General features: G+C 35.8%; 1 protein-coding gene across 1 annotated transcript in view; it reads right to left on the bottom strand.

Annotated features, from left to right (window-relative positions):
* Positions 1-1,558: 1,558 nt before the first annotated feature.
* Positions 1,559-23,184, bottom strand: part of LOC117175598 — a 250,587-nt gene continuing 228,961 nt past the window's right edge. The window contains exons 9-14 of the mRNA XM_033365306.1: positions 20,882-21,046; positions 20,120-20,489; positions 11,721-11,879; positions 5,156-5,316; positions 3,136-3,287; positions 1,559-2,280 (exon numbers count right to left, since the gene is read on the bottom strand). Of these exons, the coding sequence (XP_033221197.1) occupies positions 2,001-2,280; positions 3,136-3,287; positions 5,156-5,316; positions 11,721-11,879; positions 20,120-20,489; positions 20,882-21,046 (1,287 nt within the window). The 3' untranslated portion in view covers positions 1,559-2,000. The remainder of the gene's footprint in view (positions 2,281-3,135; positions 3,288-5,155; positions 5,317-11,720; positions 11,880-20,119; positions 20,490-20,881; positions 21,047-23,184) is intronic.

The following is a 23,184-nucleotide window of genomic DNA, read 5'->3' as shown; positions in this document are numbered from 1 at the left end:
AGGCGGGAAGGATCCGTAGAAAGGGTGGAATTTTGCTGATTCCACTTCACCTGCGGCTTAAAGAGCTCTTCGGCTGTTGAAAAAGCTCTTATTTTTTTGTGTCCAGTGCTGCTTGATGGAAAACGGTTTACACATGTTTTTGGAGTGAATTTTCTATTTGATGTTGTGTAGTTAATTTCACTAAATATTTGATGCATGCCATCTAGCCGCTTTTATTTTAACCTGACGCTGTGCAATTCGCTCGTGATTCTTATTAAGGCGTACTGAAATAGCATTACGTCTATTGTCGTAAAGCAGGAAAACTGCCTTCTCGTAAAGTACACAGTTCAGAGTCGAGAAAAGTGAAGAATGGAATTATACGGGGCGGTAAAAGGGGGTCGGGAGTCTAGATTTTTAGATTAATCTGGAATTCCCGTTTCGTTTAATTGAATAACACCTTCATTCCGCAACACTGCTCCGACCCAGGCCGCTAATCAATGTCTGTAGTAATCACTCAGGCTCATTTGTATCCAACGTCTTTCGTTTCAGGCGTCATTCACTTCACTGACATTATTCATTATGCATTTCTTATAAACTATTTGTTGTCACAATTTTCTATCCTATTCTTTTATATTCCTTCGAATAAGGGTCTCATTCACACATTCGAACCATTCTCCTGTTTGCCGCTAGGTACGAAGTACTACGTTATTTGAGGATTCTTCCATTACAGACTTTGCCTATTAGCGCTTTACCGTACATATTGTGCAGAAATTCCATGCCAATTTTCTTAGTAGGTCCAGATCTCGCTACCGTCAAGTACAAAAATTGTAAATATAGAATTAAACATTGCCATTTATACTTCATCTTATATATTTTTACTTTTAGTAATAAACCTCGCTGTGCCGATAATCTTCCTATACTTGTTTAATTTAAGGTAAAATAAAATTAATTAAAAAATAATAGTAAAATTTCAAAAGTCAATCATTCAAATAATTTAACATTCAGAAAAGTCTAGAGATAAATGAACAAATTATACTGTAACTAAAAAACTTTTCGAACCTAATATCACAGAATCTAAAATAATAGTATTTCATACAGATAACTTAGGAAACTTTTAAAGTTAAAATACTTGGATTTTGGAGATTACTCTGATGATGGTTAAAGAGTACAAATATCAGTGTCTTCCATTAACGAAATCTGTTTTATGCTTTAAAGCTGCAAACAAATAATTAATTTATCTATCGTCGTAATAAATGCAGTGTTCAATAAATTGTACATCATGAAAGCAGGGTTTTGTCTTAATGTTCAAACCTGTTTGCAAAGTTGAATGCTCATTGTCTTATCTCATTGCACAGAAGTGCGGGATCTTCGCGCACCATATCACGCACCTTTGTGTGCATCATATCGCTTACTTGCGCTTAAGTGTAAATGAAAACTAAATAATGCCGAATCCGTATCATTAGTAAGCGTTCTGACGAGCATTGTGGCGGAATGGTAGTGATTCGATGAGACTGTAAATTCAGCTGAGACGATCTTTTGAGAAAAAGGGCAAAAATCTTTAAAAAACAAATGATCAAAATCCAATGAAAAATTGAATTTTATTAGTAGTTTCATTGGTAAGAATTCACAAAATATTCCATCCATCATCGATGGCAGTTTGGAGTTTAAGTCACTACAGGTCAGTATTTTGGAAGCAATGCAGTTCCTAAAACCAAATCCATGAATATACGTAGCCAAACGTAATTATCTGTCAAAAACAAAAGCATTTGTCCTCAAATCACCGATCGTAGTTTAATATCACCTATTACTTCTTCACTAAATGTGCATAATCACAAGTTTCAGCAGTGTCCACTAAATCTGAGCTTAAGAATTCGCTAGATTTATTCCATCCAAGTCGCCTTGACATTTGACATTGACGTCTTGACATTCTAAAGCTCCAAATTGTTGTGTTGTATCGGATGTATAAAAGATTAAAAAACTTAATCGGTCCATTACTTCCTCATAGGTACTCCTTAGTGGAATCACTTAGGCTCTGGAAAGGCCACTTGACATTTGTAGACGTCATCCAGGAGAACTGCTTGTCCTTGGCTGACAGTGACTGGTGTTGTAGCATTTACTACCACTACCTGTTGACCTTGCTGCGTCTGTTGCGGCTGCTGCTGATTGTTGGCATTTCCCTGCTGTGTGTTACTACTACTATTAGCATTTTGATTCCTTGCAGTTTGCCCATATTTTTCATGAATCGCTCGATGACGTTTTAGTGCAAACCGATCTGAAAATCCTATTTCGCAGATGTCACACCTATGAAAAGAAAGAAATAGAAATTAGAAGGTAGAAAGTAATAAAATAACCTGCTATGTTCCCTAATAATTTCAGAACATTCTGACACCAAATATTTATTACTTATTAAATTCTAACAATAACAACTGACATAAAGAAAACCATGCAAACATATTAAGTAATTCTTTATTCACAAAATTCACGTAATATAATTTTGTAAATGAACTAAATCAATATTTCACAAATTATAAGTAAGTAAATCGTTGCGAAATACGTATTCAGGACAGTACATGAGCAGCTATAACCTTGCAAAATAAGATGAGAGAAAAATAAAATATAGTAAACTTCCTCATATGTCTCCGACCGTGAAACTAACATGTTACAGAATGCCTCCTCTGGAAGGGCCCCCGCCTCTAACGCGACTACTATGTTATTATTATCAAGCGACTTTTATCCCATGTCCCGGTCTTGTATTTACGAGGTGTAATAAAAAAGTAAGGTGAATTTTTATTTCCATTCGAAAATATTTATTTATTCTTCAATATTTATGTTGCCCCCTTCAAAGTAATTTCCCTCAGATACAATACACTTGTGCCAACGCTTTTTGCAATCTTCAAAGCACTTATGATAAGAACTTTTTGGTATAGCCTTGAGCTCATCCAGCGATGCGGTCTTTATTTCCTCAATCGTTGTAAAATACCGTCCTTTCATGGGTTTCTTGAATTTTGGGAACAGAAAAAATCGCAGGGGACCAAATCCGGTGAATACTGTGGCTGAGGCATGATTACGGTGTTGTTCTTGGCCAAAAAATTACGAAGAAACAATGACAGGTGAGCTGGCGCATTATCGTGGTGCAATAACTATGACTGATAATACTCCTTATTAACTGCACGATCTTGTGGTAATAACTCCTGATGCACTGCGCCATGATAATCGAAGAAAACAGTGAGCAACGCCTTCGAATTTAGATCGAACATTGCGTGCTGGCAATGGTGCTTTCTCGGTCTTCTCGGAAGAGTTTGTACCACCTATAAACATTTTTTTGACTTACAGCAGGCTCACCGTATGCCACTGTCAACATTTCAAGTGTTTTGAAGCACTTTATTCCATTTTTGACACAAAATTTGATGTAGACTCTTTGATCCATGTTTTTCGACAGCAGAAAATCGCCAAGCACGCAAAATACTTCTAAACATTTATGCCTCTCACAAACAAACAAATAATGCTATAATGCTATATAGCTGAAGCTGTGAACATATATTCGGGACAAGTGCACCAATATAAAGTAAAAAAATCGAAGATCGGACGTACTCAGCCCGCGAAATATGAAAATGCACCTTTCATTTTAATCACACCTCGTATGAGGACGCTGTAAGGAACTTTTCCAACTTCACATGTGCCAAAAAGCGCAGGTATATTTCAAATCAATAAATACAATCAATAATTATAAAGATAAATACATCCAACTCTGAGTGTAGTAACTGTGGTGTAGTAAATCTTAGAACTGCTGGCAAGCGTGATTTCTCAACTGAAGGGGAAAGAGCCGGTTGCGAATGTTGCATTAGAATACCTAGGAAGAGTTGCAGTGTGCAAGCATTCATGAAAGAATAGATGGAAATGTCAGGAAGGTTAGCGAGTATTTGACATAGGAGTGGAGACAACTTTTTTGGATAAAATATTCTAAACGTAAAGGTAAGTTATAAAGGTCTAACTTTATAAGTTCATCATGTCAGAATATGGAAATGTCAGCCGCCAGAAAGTTTAGTGCATGGTACTGCAACTGCACACGAATTTTTGGAGAAAATAGTCTAAAATTAAAGGTAAGTTATAAAGGCCTGAACAGCAATATTTCTTAAATGTAGAATATATTTTCTCAGTCATGTTCTATTCTTTTGTCGAATGATCTTTCCATATCACGAAATAAAAGTAAACCTAATTGAAGGACAACTGAAGCAAAATCGCCTCGCGATTAGAACCTTTATGGACATCGAAGGAGCCTTTAACTACACATGTTGAGCAACAGGAACCTAACTACGACTAAGGGTGATACCACCTTATGTGGGACCGTTGACACGGGATATCCGCAGGGAGGTGTTTTATCGTCTTTACTGTGGTGTTTGGTAGTAGATGAAATGCTTCATCTGCTTACGAGTCAGGGTCACCACGTGATAGACTATGCGGACAATATAATGGTTATCGTTCGCGGCCAGCATCTGGATGTGCTCTTCGGAGTAATGCAGTAAGCACTAAGGATAGTAGATTCTCAGTGCAACAAGACTGTACTATCGGTCAATCCGAGCAAGACGAACGCAGTTGTATTCATCAGAAGGCATAAGTAGCGAACCACGAGTACGTTGAAACTGGGAGTCCAACAACTCGAAATCAAAGAACGCGTTGAATATCTAGGAGTCATTCTGGATAAGAAGCTGCCACGAAACGAGCACCTGGAAAACAAGTGCAAGAAGCTAGTAGCGAATCTTTGGCTCTGTAGGAGAGTCATAGCAAAAAGCTGTGGCTTGAAACCAGAGACAATTATGTGAATCTACGCAGCGATCCTGCGACTACTGTAAAGTCTCGACTGGAAAGGATCAGGGGACTAATTCTGAGAGGCATCACTAGTGCCTTGCAGTCGATACCCACGATGGTTGTAGGGTCACTAATAGGTCTGGAGCCCCTCCATCTCACCATCAAGGCCGTGGCTGCGAAGGCGGTCTGGAGACTAAATATGGCAAACGATAGTAGTATCTCGACAGTAGAGCGGATAACAATCGACATCGCGAGGAGACCGACACTGAGCATGCTCAGTGATAAAATATTCACTCGCCGCTACCTCTTCGACAAGGAGTATCGAGTTAGCCTATCCACGAAAGAGGAACGGGTTCACGGTGATGCACACCTGCCCAGTGATGGAGACAAATTGTTTATAGATTGCTCCATGAATAAGGAGAACCCAGGAGCCGGTGTATTTTGTAGAAGGAATGGAATGGGCTTCATAATCGCAATGGGGTCCTATGCCACAGTTCTTCATTCTGAGATTATGAACATGCTCCAGTGCGCCTACAAGACAAAGGAGTATGGAAATAAAAGAAACATTCGCATCTGTTTAGGCAACAGTGCTACTATAATATCCATGAATGGAAGAACGGTCACATTCCTACTAGTTTTAGAGTGCTTTGAGGCACTTAATAAGCTAGCGACAGACAACCGAGTCACTCTGCTTTGGATCCTTGGACACAGCGGTATCAAGGGCAATGAAATATCGGTCAGGCTAACAAAACTAGCAGCAAAAGAAAATCATAGACATAAGATAGGGCTTGAAGCAGGTCCCCTATGTCGTCTGTACGGAAACGATAATGAAACGGTTACTCATATCCTTTGTCACTGCCCTACGATTACGGGGAAACGTCTAGCATTCACAGGCAGTTGCTGAATCAATGAGTCTGTAATATCAGCCAATAGCGTGACTACGGTCCTCTTTCTATGGAGAGCTATGAGGTCACGTCGTTTAGGTTTGTAAGGTGGCGCACCGGTATCACCCAAGCCTCAGGGCCTGTTAAGGTCCAAACCCAGAATAATAATAAAATAAATATTGTATTTCGTCACAGTAAAAGGTCGTAAATCGAAAAAAGAATGGAACACGGCAGAAAATAGATTATAAACTGACAATATTACTATTTTGACATTTATGAATTACTTTTTCGCTTAGAACATTTTCTCAAAAAAGTTGTTTATAATTCCATGACTTCATGCTAAAATACTTAATTCAGACTTCCCGCTATTCGGGCCTCTTTTTTTTAATTGGCTAGCCACTGACACGAATGTGCCCGTTTGAGAACGTGGTGGTAAAGTATTAAGGGACTTAACGAAAGTTGTCACCATTGTCACCAGTGACATTGATTTAAGTAATTTGCGACGAAATTTCAAATTCACTATCAGGATCCGTATAAATGCACGACGCGCATTAGTAATTTTATGATTTTTTTTGTTTCAATTTTTTCAATTTGTTTATTAATTTTAAATTATTTTTCATTTTTCCTGGCCAAATGATATGATAATGAATCGAAAATTCTAAAATTTCATGTTTTTATATAAAAAACAGCAAAATCACAAAACACAAAATCCACCCTGTTATTCTTTTACTGCAATGCAAAAGCAAAAGCGGCGATTACAAACATATATTTTAATTTCAGTTTTATGCATTCTTGTGCTTTTCAAAATAATTATGTACTTAAATTAGGGAAATTGTTTTTCCATACAACTTTTAATTGCGCGCCAACTATGGCATTGAAAGGGATGACGACTACGTGGAAAAATAACTTACGTATATACAGTTGTAAGAATGTTATTTTTTTTATATAAATTTCATGGAATCGTGGGTGGAAGTGTGTTAGGCGTGTCAAACCCATATGTCAAATACACGAAATTCCTCGTTGGAGAATTCTCTACAAGCCTCTATACTTGCCCGTCACATTTTCCCAAACCCTGACGGAAATGGGAGGGATCGTTGCCATCTAAAAAGATACTGCTTTTGAGCCACCCTGGTGCACAATGTTTTGCAAGATACTAAACAAAGTAAATTTCCCATCAAAATTACTTCAAACAGAAAATATAGACTTAAGTCAAGCGTCTAAAATCTTAAATACTGCAAAGCAACATTTGAAAAAGTACAGCTATGAGTGAAAAGTGAAAGAAAGTACCAAAAATATCTCAAAAATGGGTTATTGAACCAGTCTTTGTAGAAAAGTGGAAACGAAAGCGTGATAAGCATTTTGACGAACTATTCGATTCACCCAAAAAATTCATCTTGCAAGTCAACAATGCGATCGCCTTTTAAATCGTTACGGGTACAATAAGACGTCTACAGTAAAAGATGTTTTCCGCACTTTACTCATTAAATACAGCTTCGTGGAAAGTGATTTTTCAGATGTAATAAATGTCTTAAGGATTTATTTAACTCTGTTTGTAACAGTAGCAACTTGAGAAAGGACGTTTAGCAAGTTAAAAGTTATAAAATCACATTTGCGGAATATAAAGCATCAATGTCGATTATTAAATATATCCCTACTGACAATCGAACATGATGCTGCAAAAGATTTGGATATCGAAAGTGTTATTCATAAGTTTTCCAAAATGAAAGCAAGAGGAATCGCAATATAGCAACGTGCAGTTTATTTTTTTTACAATGCAATACTAATTTTTAGGTCCGAACGATGCATAATTTATGATATAAATTATCTGAAAGAAAATATAATTTATGATATATTAGAAGGACTGTATGAGATGTTTCTTTTTAAAAAATATATTTTAGGTACACTTATGCGATGTTTTCTTTTTAATTTTATCAGAGGTGCCACGTAAACATTTTTGCGAGAGGGTGAGGGGTACGGGTTCTAGTTATTTCACTGGGCAGAGTAAGATATAAGGGTGTGAATGAAAGTGTGAAGATGGAAAGAAAATTTAAAGTGAGCAGTTGGGGAGAGGAAAAGTTAAGAGAATTTAGAAAAAAAAATAGAAAACGAGAAGATAGGGAATACGGAAGAGGTAGGAGTAGATACGTGTATACAAAAACTGAAAGTAGTGATTCATAAGGTAAAAGAAGAGGTGAGACAAACAGCAGAAGGAGAGGGGGCTAGAAGAGGCTGGTGGGAAGATGAATGCAGAAAAAGTAAAAATAGGATGAAGTAGAATATAAGAAAATGGAGGAGATGGTAAATGGAAAAAAAAATATCAGGAGAGAGAAAAAGAATGAAAGAGCGAATTTAGAGACAGCGGTAAAGAAAGGGAGGGGGTGGGAAGTGCTAAAGAAAGAAAGACACAGGGGAGGATGGCTTGGAAAATGAAGTACTAAAACAAGCAGGATTATGGGTGAAAGAAGAAAAGGATTTTCTGTCTGTGCAGGGGAGAAGGGTGGCCGGAGGAATGGAAGACAGGGCTAGTAGTGTCGCTAATTAAAAAAGGAGGTGGCGAATGGGTGGAATAATATAGAGGTACCACACTGATATCGTTGGGATGTAAAATTTACGCGGAAGTGATTAGAAGGAGGTTAGAAAGACAAGCGAAAGAAAAGTAAAATACACCACACAAGGAACCGGGTTTAAGGAAAGGGATGGAGACCACAGACAACATCTAGGGTCTCAAATAGATAGTCAATAGGAACCTAGCGCGTAAAAAAACAAAATTGGTCGCTCTGTTTGTAGATTATAAGGCAGCATGTGACTCAGCTAAGAGGAGGGTGTTATGGATAGCCATACAAGAGAAAGGAGTAGACGAAGGTATAAAAGAAAAGATAAAATAAATATTTGTGCCAACTAAGATAAGGGTTATAATAAGAGAGAAGAAAGGAGCGGAATTCTGGACGGGAAGGGGGCTTAGACAAAGGTGACCGTGGAGCCCACTTCTATTTAGTATTCTTCTGGTAAGCTTAGAGGAGAAGATCGACAGGAAAGAGAAAGGCGGGATAAAGTTGGGAACGGGAAAAATGTATTCACCAGCATATTCAAATGACGTGGTGCTAGTAGCGTATGATGAAAGAGGAATAAATGTGATGATGAGTGTTCGACGAGTACTTGACAGTAAAGGGATCGACAGTGAACGAGACTAAGACAAAGATGATGTGTTTCAGGCTTAAAAAGCATAGAGTAGAATACGAATGGAAGATTAATAACGATGTAGTAGAGCTGGTTATGGATAAGTGACTGGTAGAGAGTGATAGGAAATAGAGGAAGAGATGGCGGCAACGCAAGGAGAGGAAATATGGACGAAAATTGTGGAATAAAGGTACAAAAGCTGGTATCGAATGGTGAAGATGCAGGGGGTCCAGATTACCTGAAAAATATTAAAAAGAAGAGCAAATGGAATAGGATAGTGAGATTTTGAATGGTTGAGGGACATGCAGGGAAAGCACGGAAGAGAGAGAGAGTGAAGTGGATTTGAATGGAATTGATCAGGGGGAAGAATGGATGAAGAAATTGGAAGATCTGAAAGAGAGAGAAAGCTGGTGGCACAGGGTAGAAATATATAATCTAAAAATAATCAAACTATCAAAATAATCAAATAATAAATAAATAATCAAACAAACAATGTATAAATAATTTAAAAAAAAACAATACTTGCATTTTTTACACTCTTTGAAGTCATTTAGAAGGAAAAGTGGAATGGAAATAATTTATTTCTCACATTGAGATTTTTACGCTCGTGAGTACCACGTATATAATATACATAACAACAAAAAGTCATCCCAAGATAGTTACACCTAAGAAACAGGGCCAATGTGTGGTATATTATTATTTTTGTAAGTCAAAGTAATTAAATTTCTCATCAAAGGAAGAATTACTTGGTCCGAATTCCTATTAAGTAAATATGCCAATTGCTCAAACACGAGAATGTTAGGAAAAATCCACAGTAAAAACGTGTTGTAATTAATAATTTGTATTTAATGAGGCCTTTTATAACCCACAATTTGTAGAAATAAGAAAGGAAAATAATGAGTAAAGCACTTTATTTAAAGCGTCCCGATAACATGCGATTCAACATGATTTGCACAGATCCTTCATGCGATAAGGCTTAGTGTGCTAAATATAAATTTATCGATTAAAATTTCTACAAGTAAGCAGGTTTCAAAATATGTTCTAGTAACTTAGCTTTGACGAAATATTCAGAATATAATATGCTACAGTTACTCTAAACATACCGCCCGCTTCGTATCGACAACTAAAGGACGAAAGCGATTGAAAATATGTTACATCCATACATGTTAGTGTTTATTATCTCAATTTAATAGCCGGACCACCCGCCATTACATAATGGCGGTCTATTTTTCTTATATAATTAACATAGTGGAGTTGCGCGCCTTATAGGTAAACGACACAATTGCGTGATTGGTCTTCTAGACATTGAATTTGCAGTTTTTAGGGTTAAAACTCGCGTATATCGAACTTTACCCGGGTGTGTTTCGATCATTCTTCCTAAGTCCTACTTTGAGGGTGGAAGAAGCTTGACTCTAATCAGTACCATTTCGTTTACTGCAATATCTTCATTACAGGTTTGCCATTTATATCTCTGTTGTAATGTATGTAAATAATCCTGAGACCAAATACGTCAAAAGTGTTCTAAAATACGGCGAAGCTTTTGCCATCTTAAACTGCGATTTTCATTTAAACCTAAGACAGAGGGCTTGGGCATGGTTACTATTGGCTCTCCAATTAATACATGACCCGGAGTAAGAAGTGCAAAATCGATCACATCATTATGTATCAGAGCGATTGGCCGGAAATTAAGACATGCTCCGATTTGACACAACAGAATTGTAAATTCCTCTACGGAAAGAGTGTGACTACCTATCTCCCGTCTGAGATGCTGCTTAACCCTTTTTACGCCTGCTTCCCATAATCAACCAAGTGGGGAGCAGTTACCGGTATGAAATGTCAAGTGGTATTATCAGAGGCTAATCGAGCCTTTAAATTATGATCATGAGTAATTGCTTGAAAAGCTTGTCTCAATTCCCTATCAGCGCCTTTAAAATTAGTTCCGTTATCACTGTAGAGATCACTAGGTTTGCCTCGTCGTGCAGCAAATCGTTTAAAGGCCGCCAAAAAAAATGCTGTTGAATAGTCATTGGCCAGTTCCAAATGCACAGCTTTTGTAGAAAGACAAACAAATAAGGCTATATAGGTTTTTCTCGTATGTTGACCGCGACCAGTAGTTGGCAATACAAGGAAAGGACCTGCATAGTCTAATCCGCTGTAATGGAAAGGTCTAAATCTGGTAATAGGAGCAGTAGGTAGATTTCGCTTATGCGATGTTGTGGCAGAAAAATTGGATATTTTTCATTGTAACTAAAAAGGGAATTTTGTAAGCGTCCTCCCACCCGAAGAATATCATCTTCATCTAATAACATTTATTTCTGTCTCGTATCTTGCACATATACAATCGTTTTTTCCAACAAAATAGCTGCATTAAGTTCCAGTTTAGGAATGCTAAGGGTATTGATTGGAACTAGTTTTGATCTAGCATATACTAAAGTAGTGTGAGCACCATGAAAGACATTTAATACGCGAACATTAATTCAGCTCTACAAGCTCTGCTTGATCGCAACTGCCAAACCATGTAACTCTATGACTATATTTGACTTAGATTGACTTGTCCAATGGGGAATATTAAATTGATTTAATGATGGAGGTTCCTGGCAATATTGGAGCCAGTGATCCAAAAGGTTAAGATGGATTTTTGCATCCAAATCGATTTTACGTAACCATCATTCCTGCATAACAATCTTAGCGATTACTATGACAAGAGTGGCCCAACCTATGGAGTCAAAAAGTTTAGCTATAGTGGATCAGGAAGTTGAATTTAAAATTGAAAACAGTCCGATTTTGGATGCCACACAATACCTGATACTTTAAGCTTTCCATGTTCACCGTTAGATTCATCGAATGCTAGCTAACAATTGCCTGATGGTATACCTTCCAGTAACTCGCCATAATTACTGGCCCATTTACGTAGATGGAAATCAGCAGACGCTAACAAATCAGATAGTTGTTGGCAGGTCTCACGAGCAGAATCAATGCCGCTTGCTCCAAACAAAGCATCATCCACGTAAACAAATTGATGCCCTCGCCATCCTATAAGGATTGAAGGTAAATCATTTTGTAATTTAGGGCCTATCATTAAATGAACATTCAAAGAGGTACCATTAGAGGTTAAGCTTGAAGTGTTAAATACTACTAAAATACTAAAACGGGATGATGGGGAATATAAACAAGCGGATAATCTGGTACATCGTGAAACCAACGTTCACATGGTGAACCAACAAAGTCGAGCTGGTATCACCACTTGAAAGGGATGTAGGACCTAAAATTATCCAACATAGAATTGTATGTTGTGCAATAGGTGTACCTGGCGTTTCTTTGCTTAGACCTTCCAAAATAATGTTGGCATAATAATCAACGCCGATTGCCAGGTCAATGAGTGTGTCAGCATTAAACAGATCCCTATCTGCAAGTTCCAAATCTTTTAAATGTTTATAAGAATCCCAGTTTACTTGGTTTGCACCCTGATAATTTTTTAAACACGTAGGCCATCGAATGTTTTCACTAACATTTGTGCCGTAGCTAACATACCTTTAGATTTAGTTGATTGCACATTTTTAATGTTTGATCTTTTAGCATTGTGAACATATACATTTTCGCTTGGTAGAGATGCCGTTGTACTACTTATCGAGGGCGTAGTATTATTCAAGTGATTCGGAGGGTTCCTCTGTGTCAGGTGAAGCAAAGTATTATGTGCACGTTGAAATTTTGAACAACGATATTTACTGGGACAATTTCAAGGTCTTTGGCCAGGTTAAAGACAATTAAAAGAATAAATTAAATCTTTAACCTTAGCTAATCTTTTTTCTGACGATGACTCTTGAAATTTATTGTATCTATAAAGTCTATGATTTTTCTGACACAAAACACATTTTTGTGTCGATTCAGTTGACACGTGTGATTTTATACTGGAATCTCGTGAAGAATTTGATTGATTTAAGTGTTGAGTATTATTATTGCTTGAAATAGATTTCATACTAGAAGCTTCCAAGACACAAAGTGTAGATGTAAAAAAAGATGTCAATTCTTTAAATGTAGAACAATTAGAAGATCCACCTAAGGTCTCGGGCCATTCTTGGCGTGTACGTGTACTAAATTTTTGTACAGTGTAAAAAACCAATAAATCATCCCAAGAATCAACTGAACGACCTAAGTTACTTAATGCAGTTACAGACACATTTATAGTGTCACGCAAATGTTTAAGTTCAATATAAGATAATTCTTCATCAAAGAAATGTCATCCATGCATTGTAAGTGAGCATGAACTAGACGACGTTTATTATCGTACTCATCGACTACTAATACCCAAATACTATCGAAATTAGCATCTGTGACTTTAATGTTTTGCAAAATTAGAGAAGCACTACTTATTAAACTGGTTTTTAAATAATGTAAACGTTGTTTGTTTGTTAATGATTCACGATTAACGACAAGAGCTTCGAAAAGATCCCAAAAATTCTCCCAATCAACTAACTCGCTAGAAAATTGAGGAATTTCAATTTTTTAAAAAGGATCTTCAGTAAACATCAAATCACTTCAATTACTTACAGGTTATGTTGTCAATTATTCTTCAGATTCTGTCAAGCAAGCAGGTTTCGAAATATGTTCTAGTAACTTAGCTTTGATGAAATATTCAGAATATAATATTGTAAAGTTAGTCTAAACAGACACGTTAGACCTGACAGTACTCGTTTCCCACTTTTTCTTCTACATGACTTCAAAAAAGGTAAAAAAAGATCTTTTTTAATAGAAAATTTTTTTAAAGTGGCGTTTCTTATCAAAAAATCAGTTTTAATTTTTATTTTCAAAAAATCAAAATGAAAAAAAAAATGGTTACGATAGCCTCAAAGTACATCACGAGAGTTTTCCAAAATACTATAATAAAAGTCCAATTGGATTACCCTAAAAGAGGTAAACTAACGTGACAGTGAAAAAGCACCTGAAATAGTGAAAACTTCAGGCCCCTATATATTAACAACCGGTTGATAAATTGACCTATGATTTAGTAAATTTATATGGGCTCAGTATAAAAAAAATTTAGCCAAGTTTTAACCCAATAAAAAACAATACTTGAAGATAGAAGCACTTGACGTTTTTTGTCCCATTTGTTCTTCGCCTAAAACTAAATACTTTTACCAACAGCTTATCCAAACAACATCAGAGAAACAGCAAAATTAAAATAACAAAAAACATTGAAATGTGAAATATGAAAACTATGAATAAAGTCGGCTATAATAGTATTTTTCTTATAAAATATTTTCTAATACTTTACATCAAAATGGTTCCAAAAATATTGTTTAAAAAATTTTGGATAATGTTATTGTTTTAAGAAAAATATAATTTTAGCCAATTTTATTCATATTTTAGTGAAAATTTCGAGATAAAAACTAAAAATAAGGGAAAGGAATACGAAACTTTTGGTTAAAAGTTTTTGAGTGGAACAACTTTGCTCTTCTGACAGTTTTCGTATCTCCTCTCGCATTGCAAAAAAGTAAAAGTTTTTCTTTTGCCATAAAAATAAGTCCAATATTCAAGATACGGGTTCATGATAATACCTCATTCGATATATGCACTATATTATTACCAGCCTTTAAAAAATCATGAAAAATAAACCAATGGCTTTTTTGAGAAAATCGAGTTTAAATATTTTAAGAAAAACTGCCACCATTTTGTCGATCATTCAGTTTTTTTAAATTTTGTGTCGGATTTCGAAAGTACACGAAAAGATCCATGAAAATCAAGAAGAAAAAGTAAAATATCTACACTCTTACATCAAAAGCTTGATAACAATCAGTAGAAAACATGACTTTGCCTACTCTACACATTGAACAATTCGTTCCTTCCACGCAGATGTTGGAGCATTCATACTGGCCTTCATCTCAGACAAGTCCGACAAATGATGTACATTTTTGGGGTATTTTGACAAAGAGAAGAGATTGAAGGTGAACGAAGGGAGGTTTCATAAATTTGTAAAAAGGGTAAAAGACAAGTCCGAATATGTAAGTTAGACAGCAGAAGTCATTTTTACTTCTCTCAATCAATAAATGCAAAAGATAAAGATTTAAGTATTCAAATGGTAGAAAAATTGTTAACTTATCGCAATGTAACCAATAGCTAAGAAGTTTGGAAAAAAACATTGAATCATTAACAAGTCCTATAGTTAAATGTTGGTCTCAACTTCCCGTAGTGATAGAAAAGCCTTACCACAGAAAAGCGTTGCGCTAGCAAAAAGTAGGGGAAAACCTAGGGATTTTCTGTTCACACAGTTCATAAAAAAATTTGCCTGCAAGAAACAAGTGACTAGGCTAACCTTATGGATTTTGAGCCGTTGAATCCAAATCTAGCCTCAGAATTTCTCGTACACCTCTCAGTTTTCCCCTAGATGCAGAAAACTGTCAAAAACCTAGGGATATACTAGACGTTATTTTGATAATACCAATATATGCGAAAATAGACAGATGCATGTTATATTCTTAAGTGCCGCAACTTATAGCGACTTAATTTGTACACAGAAATTCTCTAGTGTGCCTTCTGTTTCTCCTAGCTTGGGTAATTCTATGGAAATTGAAGGTCTTTTTCATATTATATTATCAAAATAATGTGCAAATTATCCCTAGGGTTTTCCTTATTTTCTGCATCAAGAGGGAGATTGAGACGTGTAAGATAAATTTGGAGGACAGATTTGGAATCAGCGACTCAAAATCAATACGGGTAGCCTAGTCACTTGTCTCGTGCAGACGAATTTGTGTATGGCCTTTGTGACCAGAAAATCCCCAAGGGTCGCCCCCCTTTTTGCATCTAGGGGAAAACTGACACGTGTAGGAAAAATTCTAAAGCCATATTTGGATTCAAAGCTCAAAATCCATAAGAATAGCCTAGTCACTTGTCTTGTGCACACAAATTTTTTTTGCATGGCCTGTGTGACTAGAAAATCCCCAAGGTTCGCCCTAATTTTTGCATCTAGGGGAAAACTGAGACTCGCAGGACAAATTCTGAGGCAATATTCGGATTCAGCGGCTCAAAAGCCAAAAGAGTAGCCTAGTCACTTGTTTTGTGCAGACAAATTTTTGGTATGGTCTGCGTGACCAGAAAATCCCGAAGCTTATCCCTACTTTTTGCATCGCGGGGAAAACTCTCGTGCAGACAAATTTTTTGTGTGGCCTGTGTGACTAGAAAATCTCTAGACTTTTCCCTACTTTTTGCATCTAGGGGAAAACTGAGACGTGTAGGACAAATTCTGAGGCCATGTTCGGATTCAGCGGCTCAAAATCCATAAGGGTAGCCTAGTCCCTTGTCTCGTGCAGACAACTTTTTGTTTGTGGGCCTGTGTAATTATTTAAACAATTTCAATCAAAAAATTAAAAGTGACTTTTTTCTACGAATTAATTTATTTTCGAAATCAACTAAGAATGTCTATCCGATGAATTTTTTCTGTATTGCGTTGCACAATAACGAGAACTATTAATTATTTAAACAATTTTAATTAAAAATTTAAAGTTTGGCATTTATCCTAAGAGTCAATTTGTTTTCGAAGCCAACTAGGAATGCCTTTCCGATGACACTTTTCTATGTTGCTTTGTAAATATACAAAAACTATTAATCATCAAAACAATTTTAATTAAAAAAATTAAAGTTTTGCCTTTATCCTACGAATGAATTTGTTTACAGAATCAACTCAGAATATCTATCCGATGAATTAACTTTTAGGTTGTGTAAGTTTCCAGACAGATTCTGTAAAATTACAAACGCATTATGAATTTTAGATGATAGTATTCTAACCAAAAATATTCGTGTTTTTATTCAACATGGTAACTTTAACATCTACAGTAGAAATGTGAATAATGGCAATTTGACTAGAAATAATAAATTTCCCCTTGAAATAAGGAATACAGCAAAAAGCAGGTTTTTAAATAAAAAATTCTTGTTCAATATTTTTTATCAATTTTGCAAATAAATTTTTCCATAATTTATACCATTCTGAAACACGCTTTTTTACATGTAATTTTAATTCAGAGCTGTGCAAGTCCGCCGCGTTATCAGTTATCAAATTTAAAGCCTTGAGGTTACGTTGGAAAAAGGAATTTTTAATAGTTTCTGTACTTTTACCAACGTCAACAAATTCAACACTCTGAAAGTAGGTCCATTTATTACCTACACTGAAAGTCACAGATTCACAAGCAGAAACTGTTCTTTTACAACGCCTTGCTATATTGTCATTCTAAAAGTGGTAAAGTTACAAGATTGGTTGGAACTTCTAGTCTGCAAATGGTATTCACGCTATAATCAGAGTAGTAAAATTGCACAATTTTTGGTTGGTAATTTTACCGTTCTATGTGGTACAATTTTTTTATTTTTTAGAGTGTAACTAATTTACTTCAAATTTAGCCTGTACTATAAATGAGTAACGCAAAGTTCATTCATAGAATCATCTGCTTATTTGGCTAGAAACTCACAAAATTGTAACAATGGTAAAACTACTTATAATTTTTAATGAAATAATATGCGAAACGTTAAAGGTCATTCTACGAAATGATAAATCAAAAAATTGAATGACGGATAGCTTAGCTCAAAAAAAAAACTATTCTTACCAAAATACGAATAAGTTCTCTATCGCTGCATCGAAAAGTTGTGAAAATTTTTTTTTTTTAATTTAATAAATTTGTATTGCCTGTACCTTTGTCCAGACCAACTTTTTCTTACGTATCTTTCGAATCTGAATTCGAATTTGCTGTTCAAAAATAACCTCCTCCATCATTTTTGCGATATAGGCTAAAAAAAACATTTTGTATGGCTTTTTAAAGTTAGAAAGATAACAAAGAATGATACATTTAATTTGACCTCAGAATTGAATTATAAGGATCAAAATACATCGAAAACTATGGTTTGAATATATTTCCCACTAAATTTCGACCCTTAATACGGCTTCGAAAAGAACATAAAAAGTCGAAACTCAACATAAACTTAATTAAACAAGATTGAAATTTACTTTTACAACTTAAAAAGCGTTAATAGTCACTGACAATACTACCCTGTAGGTTTCCGAGGTCACGGATCATGAATCCGAGGTCAGATTTGCAATGTAGTGCTCCCAGAGGGTGCTGGGCGGGGGGGGGGGGGGGGGGGGGGGGGGGGGGGGGGGGGGGGGGGGGGGGGGGGCAGAAATGGGGTAAATTTATTGATTTTTCTGAAAATCGCTTCTCTAAACGTAACTTCGGGAATTTATAAGAACGTTATGTATGTTCAGAATATATTGGTCATCTCAACAAAAGAAAAATTACAGAGAAAATTAGCTTTTTATACCAAATATACTTTAATATTGAAATTTCACAAGAAGATAAAAATTGGGTTCCTCATTTTATCTGTGACTCATGTTACACAATGATGAATCGTTCCTGTTCGAATCAGGACAAGGCTAAACTAAGGTGTACAATTCCAAAAAAAAATGGAAAGAACAACAAGATAAAAATGATTGCTATTTGGTTTAACAAAAGTAGAAGGTGTAAATAGAATTTAAAAAAAATAGTTTCCTGTTACAAGCGCCCAGTTTCCAAAGAAGGTATTTATAGAAGGTTTAGAAGATGAAGATTCGCGAGATAGCTTGACTGCAGGATTGGATGCTCGGAATTTATATGCAAATTCCAAAAATCAGATTAATGAGAGAGAAACCGACTCGGGTGAAAACACATCAAATGAGAAGGATTCAAGCGAATCCGATGAAAGTGAAGGTGAACAGTCTTTGAGCAGTGATAAAGAATATGTTCCCATCGGTCGAAAGCGAACTACTGAACTTCTGAACTCAAAAGAAGAAATATTTTAACAAAGGGTACTAAGGTAAATGTGTATCGTAACCAAGAGGAATACTTTCGTAAATATTTCAAGGAAGATTGAAATCTAATTTACTGCACAAATTTGAAAGGACTTACAGATGAATTTAAACCAAATATATACAAACCCGAGAAATGGCGGCTATTCATTTATTCATCAAAGGGCAGTCTCAAAGCAGTATTTCTTCACATCACAAACAAGTATGCTCCCTCCCATACCATTAGCACATACAACTGTGCTCAAAGAAGAGTATTGTAATCTTGAATTGGTTTTGATGAAAATAAAATACGAGGAACATAAATGGCAAATATGTAGAGACTCGAAAATTCTATCTATGATACTTGGACAACAATCTGGATTCACAAAGTACCCATGTTATTTGTGTTTATTTGATAGCAGACAGAGAATAACACTACAAAAAGAAAATTTGGCTCTCAAGAGAATCTTTTGAATTTGAAAAACAGAATATTGTGAGAGAACCACTCGTTGATCCGCACATTATTCAGAGATGAAAACTTTGACCAAACTATAAATGATGTCGAGAAGCACATGGTCGGGTTTTAAAGAGGTATCAACCAAATTTTTGAGTAATACGAAAGACACAGATTACATAAATATTGTGAAAAGAATGGTACGTAACTTCAAAAAATTTTGCTGCCTAATGAACTTAAAACTCCATTTTCTTGATTCACAGGTTTATTAATTTCCAGAAAATAACGGGGACTTCAATGAAGAGCAAGGAGAAAGGTTTCACGAAGGCTTGAAAGAATTTGAACGTAGATTTCAAGGACGATGGGGCATTAATATGCTGGCAAATTACTGCTGAATGATGAAAAGAGAAACGACCTTGAAAAGGGGATAGAAGGCCTTGCACTGCCTTGTGACTGCAAAAGAAGCAGCAAAAAGTAGCCTCAGGGCCTTCAAAAAGTAGCAAAAAGTAGCCCAGACTTTTAGATAGAGGAAACCAGTGGTATGTCTATTTAATTCTGGTTTCAAATACAAAATAAGGCTGAGTGTTAAATAAAAACAACAGTCAAGAAATTTGTTAGTTTTTATTACATATTCTTTGGCAATAAATCCTGCTTATTTTAAACTTGGGTAGAAATGCACAGAAAAAGAGCGATTACAAAAGTTCTTCCGTCATAATTTGTTTTTTTTTTTTTTTTACAAGACGCTCAGCAGTATCAGGAATATATTCGCACTTAGTGAATTTTACTTGCTTGATACTGGTTTGATCGGCCATGCGGCTGATAAAAAAATCGATTTTTCTATTCGCGTCCCTTCTCTTTTGTTTTCGTGGCACTGTACTTACGGCCGGAATAATTTCCCTTTTACGATTCGTTTCCACAGAAGGTTTGGTTTCTTGAAAAATCGGTGTTGAGTCAATGAGAGAAAATGAAGATGGACTTTTGCTATTTTTTCTTCGTTCTAAACAAGTGTTTTCCTACTTTTTGATTTCAATTGTTTTTCCTGTGCTTGGCTAGCTAAACACGTTGTACTGCCTTCTTCCTCATGTTGCTTGAATTCATTTTTCCCCCGTAGTAGTCTACTAAAAACTTTTGTTTTTTTCGGTTCAATTTCGCTGCCCAATTTTGAAATTTCTTCTTCTTTCGTTCTTTCTGCTGGTCTCGTGTTCTCTGCTGCGGCTATCATTCCTCGTGCAACGTGGGCTGCTTGAAGATCGTTCTTCTTTAGTGCTTCATCTAATAGAGTTTTCGCTTTGTCTATTAGTATATCAGAACTCTTCTTCGTCAAGCCTTTTTGTTTCTTTAATTCCTTCAGATGAGCTTCAAGATCCTTGACTTTTTTATTTAATGCCTATATATTTTTTAAAGCTTCTTCTTCCAGTTCGATTCTCTACTTTTCTTGCTTTTCGGATTCAATAATTTTATCTCTTTTAATTCTTTCATTATTTAATTTTTTCATGTAGGATTGACGCACTAAATATACGTTGGTTACTAAAGAATCTGTAATTTGAAGTAAGTGAAGCTTACCTTTAGAGCGTTTCGTCGAATCGTGTATTACTAATCGGGCGTTTAAAGTTCGCTCACTTATACTCGTCTTTTATTCTGTTAATATTAATTTGGACTTTGAAAATCCTCTATGTCAGCAATCCCGTGTGATAAAGACAAGGTTATTTTGACTACTTGAATAATGAAAGGGTATTTAAAACATCCGGTACAGTTTTCTTTTCCAAAAACATTTTTTACCCAATAGTGATCAATTCGTTCCTCACTTTTGAACCCTGGTAACTCTTCTGCTTGAAGAAGTTTCCATTCGCCAGAGAGTTTACTAGAGGAAATATCTTGAAGTGGCAGTTGCACTGTAATTTTACAAATATCTTGGGCACTATATTTGTTTCGAATCTTCTTTGGCTGCAAACATCGGCAAGCATATAAAATACTTAAATGAGGATACGCTTTTAGGGATGATTTTTTTTGGGATATGAGATCTAGAATGTTTAGTGTTCCTTAACTTTTGTTAAGAAACTTAGAATATCCTTTTCATTGAGACTTTTTAAATGCTTCTTGACATCTTCGTCGAGAATGATTGCCTTGCAAATTAACATAGTTTTACCTCTCAAAAAGTTACTCTGATTCCAAACGATTACTTTTGAAATTTGGTAAGCTTTGTGCAGTGCAAATGCGACCTGCGATTGTCAGTATCAAAGTTTCATTTTTTTCAAATAGTACGTGGATTAAAGGCTCTTCCTTCTGAAACAGCTCAGAAAAGTTTTGAAATAGTTCAGCGCTACTTGCAACAAATCGTAATTGTGAAGGCATATCATTTTGCCTTAAGAACTTGCAAATATAAGTATACCTTACACTTGTGAGTAATGTCTTGCTCACTCCTTGTTTATTCGACAGAAATTTTAGGAAGTATTCTGTCAAAGCTGGCCATTGCTCATCCAAAATCAGAACAATTTTTTTCAATGTCAACCAGCAAATACTAGAATGTTTTATGAAACGATATTTTGGTACCTTATTCAAGCATTGCATTTTTACATAATCTTCACATCGAAAATGATCATTATGGAAACAATAGTAGACTGCTATCGCAAATTCACTAGCATCAGAACTGAATACAGAAAGTGCTAGAAAGTGTAAATTACATGTTCCTATACTTAGCAATCCTTTATTTCGAGATTTTAACATGTCATTATTTATCAGATTCCACACTCGTTTGCTTACGTTTGGTCTATCCTCAACTAACATTATTAATTTTTCCTTCGGAAAATCTTTGATAGAATCTTTCAAATATTTTGCGATTATTGCGGAAGTTGCAGAACCCAGAAAGTATGTGATTAAGTGTCTATCCATTATTTCCTGATCATTTTCTGAAAAATGACGCAGTCGAGTTTGCAGTACGTTCTCACTTTTTAAATTCGTAGTTTCATCAAACGAAAGTATAAACCCTGGGCTTTTTTTAACATCTTCTATTAACCTCTCTTCATAATATGTCGCTGAACCATCTGTGACTAAATAGCGACATTTCGTAGGACCGAGTGAAAAATTTTTGGCAATTTCAGAATCTGGGAACATAGCTTAATACGCGTATTCTAAGGCGTCACAAGAGCTCGCAGACATTTTACAATGAATATTACTTATTATACAAATGATCTCAGCTTTTAACCTTAACTGGCTGAAGTGGAGTTTATCTAATGCATTTTTGCCGTGGATACCAGTCGAGAAATGCTGAAGAATATCTTGAATACCCTTTTTAGCATGCGGAAAACTTTTAGCGCAGACAGCGCAAAATTCAAAATGTTCTTTTTCAGTGGTTTTACTACACCAGGCTCGAATTTCGTAACTTAGAGTATCTGTACGCCTCAACCAATTGACTTGAAATTTGTAGTCGCCCATTATGTATCTGATATTAATTTAAAATGAAATTCTAAATTTTTTATAATTTAAGTTAATTAAAATAGAAAATCATCACAAAATCATAGAAAGTCAGTTACGAGAGGAAAATCGCAAATCATGCCCTTAAAATGGTCGATTATTCTGCACATATAAGATTTCATTTCTATACCTCGCCAAACGCAACCAAAGTTTTTCTACACTCATCAATCATTTAAGTAACGAAACAATATTGCATCTTCATTCACGGAGAAAACATCTCGAAATAATATCCCATATATACTCACATTATGCGAGTATTTTTGTATATACAGTGGGACCTCGTTCGTGTCCCAGAGTTGGGACCGAGAACATCGCTTGTGTCGCAAACGTCCCTTCCGGTCGTTTCAGGGGCGTCCTTAGGTAGCATGATTTATAAAATATCACGGATATGTACTAGAAATGTCTAGACACCATTAGGAACAGCACTGGATTGTGGTGTGCGCGCAACTTTTTGGCGTAATTTCCGCGTCAGGAGCGAGGTTTTGAGGAGTCACGTGACCACGACACGAAGCCGAAAGCGACGCGAACGAGGTCCCACTGTATATTAAATGATCTTTGATTTGACAAATTCCCTATAAATTGTTTTGCGTGAATTATTATTTTCTAAATAC

The sequence above is a fragment of the Belonocnema kinseyi genome, chromosome 6 (genome assembly GCF_010883055.1).
Source record: "Belonocnema kinseyi isolate 2016_QV_RU_SX_M_011 chromosome 6, B_treatae_v1, whole genome shotgun sequence".
Taxonomy (NCBI): domain Eukaryota; kingdom Metazoa; phylum Arthropoda; class Insecta; order Hymenoptera; family Cynipidae; genus Belonocnema; species Belonocnema kinseyi.
The sequence above is the reverse complement of the archived record's forward strand: the minus strand, read 5'-3'. Positions and strand labels throughout refer to the sequence as shown.